We start from the raw sequence: 4,907 nt of genomic DNA on the forward strand, positions 1-4,907 counted from the left end.
AGCCCAAGTTTTGCAATGACCAAGTTCCATAGCCTAATAGTGAAGCGGCATTTGAAGAAAAGATGCGATCCACTTTCATGCTCTCGCTTGCAGAGGGTGCAAAGACCACAATTTGGCCATCCACGTTTTTGTAGTCTATCCGCGGTCCAAATTCTGTCTTGGATAGCCAACCAAGCGAAGAATTTAGCCTTTGGTGGCGCCCAAGCTTTCCAAACCATTTGGTCCATGGGAGAGAGAACCAAGCCAAGAAATTGGGCCTTGTAGGCGGAGGCCGCAGTGTAGTGCCCGCTTGTCGTATGCTTCCACACAATAGTATCTTCGGAGAGTGCATCCAGATGCACATCGTTCACAAGTGCCCATAGCGTGAAGAATTGTCGGATGTGCTCAACGGAGACAACCGTGGAGGTGTTGAGCTTGAGGATCCATGCATTATTTTGTAGGGCCTCCCGCACCTTCCAATTCTTCCTTGAGGAGGCCACAAAGACGAGCGAGGCAACATCCTTAGGCTTGCACCCATGGAGCCAGGGAGAATCCCAAAAAGGCGTTTTAGCGCCGTTCCCCATGGTGATGGTCGTGGACGCATAGAAGAAGTCAAGGTCCTCCTCGTTACATGGATTTTCCAAGCCCACCCACAACTTTTGTGGTGCCGTCCATTCGAACCATGGCCATCTCAAGCGCAAGGCCCGCGCGAATTTATCGGTGTTGAGAACCCCTAGGCCGCCATATTCGCACGGGCGGCAAACCATCTCCCAGTTTACCTTGCACTTGGCGCCCGCCGTCTTATCCGATCCCGACCAAAGGAAAGCCCGCTCTAGTTTGTTGATATTGTGAAGAATGCCCGACGGTATGACCAAAGATGTGATGAAATAGACCGCTTGCGAGGTGGCGACAGACTTAACAAGGGTCGTTCGTCCAATGGTGGTGATGTTTTGCCCCTCATATGTCACCAACTTGCCCGCAATTTTGTCCTCAAGAAATTGCAAATCCACCTTCTTAAGCTGCCAGACGGACAATGGAAGACCCAAGTATCTTATGGGGAAGGACGCCCTGTTAGCTGGCAATCCTTGCAGAATGTGCTCGTGAAAGTAGAAATACGAGAAGAGTACAACGATACGACTCGCGGTGCCGAGGGCCAGCCATGACATCTGAAAACTGAGCTACGAAAATTCTCGTCTAGGACAGTTTGACCTCCAATTACTTGGCCTGGCCCAAATCATTCTCTCTAAAAAAAAGCAAATGCCCAGATCTCCGCCACGTCACCGATCCGCACCACCAGCCTCCCACCGCATCCCACCTTCTGATCGCAATCCAACGGGCGAACTCCAATATCCCACGGATCGACCCAGCAGAGAGCAGACACCTCCCGCCTCCAACTCCCCAAAATTTCGGGCTTTCCTCCCAACCCCTTCCCATATAAACCGGTCACCTCCGATTCCTCAATCCATCCCAAGCTTCAGCATCCACACGAGTTCCTTCTTCTCCCAAATCCAGCGATGATGTCCGGGCGCGGCAAGGGCGGCAAGGGGCTGGGCAAGGACGGCGCCAAGTGCCACCGGAAGGTCCTCCGCGACAACATCCAGGGCATCACCAAGCCGGCCATCCGGAGGCTGGCGAGGAGGGGCGGCGTGAAGCGCATCTCCGGCCTCATCTACGAGGAGACCCGCGGCGTCCTCAAGATCTTCCTCGAGAACGTCATCCGCGACGCCGTTACCTACACCGAGCACGCCCGCCGCAAGACCGTCACTGCCATGGACGTCGTCTACGCGCTCAAGCGACAGGGCCGCACCCTCTACGGTTTCGGAGGCTAGATTCATGTAGTCCGCCAGCAGTGGGGCAACTTCCTCGTTTGCTCTCTGTGATGTGTGCTGTGGTAGATGAGATTTACTGGTTTGCGTGTGTTGTTGTGTTCTGTCTTGGGGTTCAGTAGGCTCTGTAATAGCTACGCCGTCACCTACACCGAGCACGCCCGCCGCAAGACCGTCACCGCCATGGATGTCGTCTACGCGCTCAGGCTTCCGAGGCTAGATTCTGTTAGCGTCCCAGGCCCAGCTCCCAACCTCCGGCATATGTTCAGACGTTTCCGATGCGCATCGGACACACCACACAAGCAAAGAGCCCACCACATCCCAAAAGACTAGCCTGAAGGGAGTGTGGCACTCCTCCTTATAAGGTGGTCCTAGCCCCCTCCCATATCCGAGGTGGGACTAAAGTCACTGGCAATGCCCAATGGCCAGCGTCTCTGACACCCCATCCCCCTAAACAGGGCGGACTGGGGCCCAGCTCTGATACCAATTGTTAGCGTCCCAGGCCCAGCTCCCAACCTCTGGCATATGTTCAGACGTTTCCGATGCGCATCGGACACACCACACAAGCAAAGAGCCCACCACATCCCAAAAGACTAGTCTGAAGGGAGTGTGGCACTCCTCCTTATAAGGTGGTCCTAGCCCCCTCCCATATCCGAGGTGGGACTAAAGTCACTGGCAACGCCCAATGGCCAGCGTCTCTGACAAATTCGCAGTGGTGCCAGTAGTGGGGCAACTTCCTCGTTTGCTCTGTGATATGTGTGCCGTGCTAGATGTGATTTACTGCTTTGGCGTGCGTCTAGGCTGTGTAATACCATGTTCTGTTCAATGCAATCAGTTCGATTCTGAATCCTGGCGAAATGCTTCACTGTTGAATTGTGATTTGTTTTTTTTAAGACCGACTGATTTGATCTGTTTGGACAGTACAGCTGCAGTGAACCAGTCTTTTTATTTCTTTACACTCGTTGCTTCCCAGATTAGATTGTGCTGTTCAAGTATTTGACGCTAGGTGCTTCTCAGTTTAGATCCCATATCTGTACTGAATCATTCTTCTATCTGACGCTCGTTGCAATATGTACAAGAGATGGAATTCTTCCGCTCAGGCAAGTACTGTGTCCAATGTTTTGGTCTGGCATCACTGTGGAATGAACTTCAAATATTTCTGTTGCTTTCAGTGGTATGAATACTCAAAAATATGGCTTCTGTCCCTGAACGCTACATCAATCCTCTGGAGCTACTGCCAGCGTTGATATGGCACAGAGGGTCTTCAGTAAACATATTTCTTTGTCCTAATTGTACTGTTCCTTCGAGGAGTGAGCAGTAGAGATTATATATTCTTTTCTTAAAAATCTTGTTCCTCACTGTGATATACTCCCTCCGTTCCGAATTAGTTGTCTTGGATTTGTCTAGATACGGATGTATCTAGACTCATTTTAGTGCTAGATACCTCCGTATCTAGACAAATCTAAGACAAGTAATTCAGAACGGAGGGAGTACTACAGTGCAACCAAGTCATAGGTTGTTTCGATGTTGTTTTTGAGAAACTTTGTAGCGATATTGGTCATTCTATAGAGCAGAAATTGTGCGACTCAGTTCCTCAGATCTTCACTGATCAAGCTACACAAATGCAGTAGGTGATAAACTTTTTTATTTATGTATTTCATGTCACCAAGAGAAAGCAATAAAAAGATGTCATGCAGTGGATTATCTCTGGATTTCTGTTATCGATAGCAGCGTTACGAAGCTGGGGTGCATCTGCACCCGCGTGTACAGTAAATTCAAAAAAAATATCAAACAAAATTTAAAAAGTCTGAAGTTTGTACACATGAAAGATAAGAGACTTTTCTAGGTGTTTGCGAATTTTGGCGTTGAGACGACATCCGTCGAACTTGGTTCAATTTTATTTTTTAAAACTCCATAAATGTCCAAAGCTGCAACAAAATTCGAGCTCCAATTTTGCCTTTTCTTTGTAGCGAGATTCCCGTGTGCCATGTTAGCATGAAAATTTGCAAGCACCTAAGAGAGTCTTTCATCTTTGATGTGTATTTTTTAAAATTGGTTTAGTATTTCACTTGTATTTACTGTTCATTTGGAAGCATTATCCATCTCACAGTGCATTTTTGCTTGTTGGTCTTTCGGACTGTTGTCAAGCCGTGCTATGAGATTTTCTATATCCGAACAATGAAGCATACATTGTTATGGTACATGGAGGGTTTGACTTATTTAACTCACCATAAACTGTAAGAAATTCTTCGTATTACAAATAAATAAGATATCAGTTGGGTGCTCAGTTATTACTTGGTATGCGTTACCTCTCATACCATATGGTAATTTATTTTTGTTGGTGGTACACGAATTTCTACATTTGAGTACAGGCAAAGACATGTCTCTTTTGAAGCCACTACAAGCCAACTAGTATAATAGAATTATTATAGTGGAATTTTCAAAGCTTAATTGGATATCGAGGAGATTAATGCCATCATGGTGCTAAGTCTTTTGTCAGTTTGCACCAAATTGTACCGTTCAACACAAATATAAGTATTCCATTGGATTTTTAATTGCCATCTTCATTTTTCATCCGATCACACTTTTCCTTGAAGCTACTTATAGTTAGGCAAAAAATTCCACATAACACATGGGGTATCCTCTAGTAGAAGTAGTGAACACCCCTAAAATTGGAGAAATTACCAAACCTACGCGGTTTGGTTTATGTAGTTATTGTTGATGCTGCAAATATAATTGAAATATCTGTGAGAATTTGAATAACATATTGCAGAAAATGAAAATAATACTAATTGTTCATATTATATGTGTGGTAAATCCCATTACTTATACATAAGACATGAGATGTAGCAAATATATTAGTATATTCCATCTCTCCAACCAAATACTAACTTGTACTTCTTTCGTTTCGAATTATAAGATGTTCTAACTTTATTTTCTGAAGAATCAGATATATAGACACATTTTAGTGTGTCTGCTCACTAATTTTTATCTGTATGTAATCATATTGAAATATCCAAAACGTCTTATAAGTCAAAGGAAACAGATGGGATACTAATCATTTGTTTAATCTAATTTGTCCTAGCCAAACATATGAATCGA

At 45.7% G+C, this 4,907-nt stretch overlaps 1 protein-coding gene across 1 annotated transcript; it reads left to right on the forward strand.

Moving 5' to 3' along the window:
• Positions 1-1,475: 1,475 nt before the first annotated feature.
• Positions 1,476-1,909, forward strand: LOC123046419 (histone H4-like). Its single transcript, XM_044469787.1, has one exon. The coding sequence runs from the start codon at positions 1,494-1,496 to the stop codon at positions 1,806-1,808; it is 315 nt and encodes a 104-aa protein (XP_044325722.1). The 5' UTR covers positions 1,476-1,493; the 3' UTR covers positions 1,809-1,909.
• Positions 1,910-4,907: the final 2,998 nt, after the last annotated feature.

Source organism: Triticum aestivum, chromosome 2B (assembly GCF_018294505.1).
Source record: "Triticum aestivum cultivar Chinese Spring chromosome 2B, IWGSC CS RefSeq v2.1, whole genome shotgun sequence".
NCBI lineage: Eukaryota > Viridiplantae > Streptophyta > Magnoliopsida > Poales > Poaceae > Triticum > Triticum aestivum.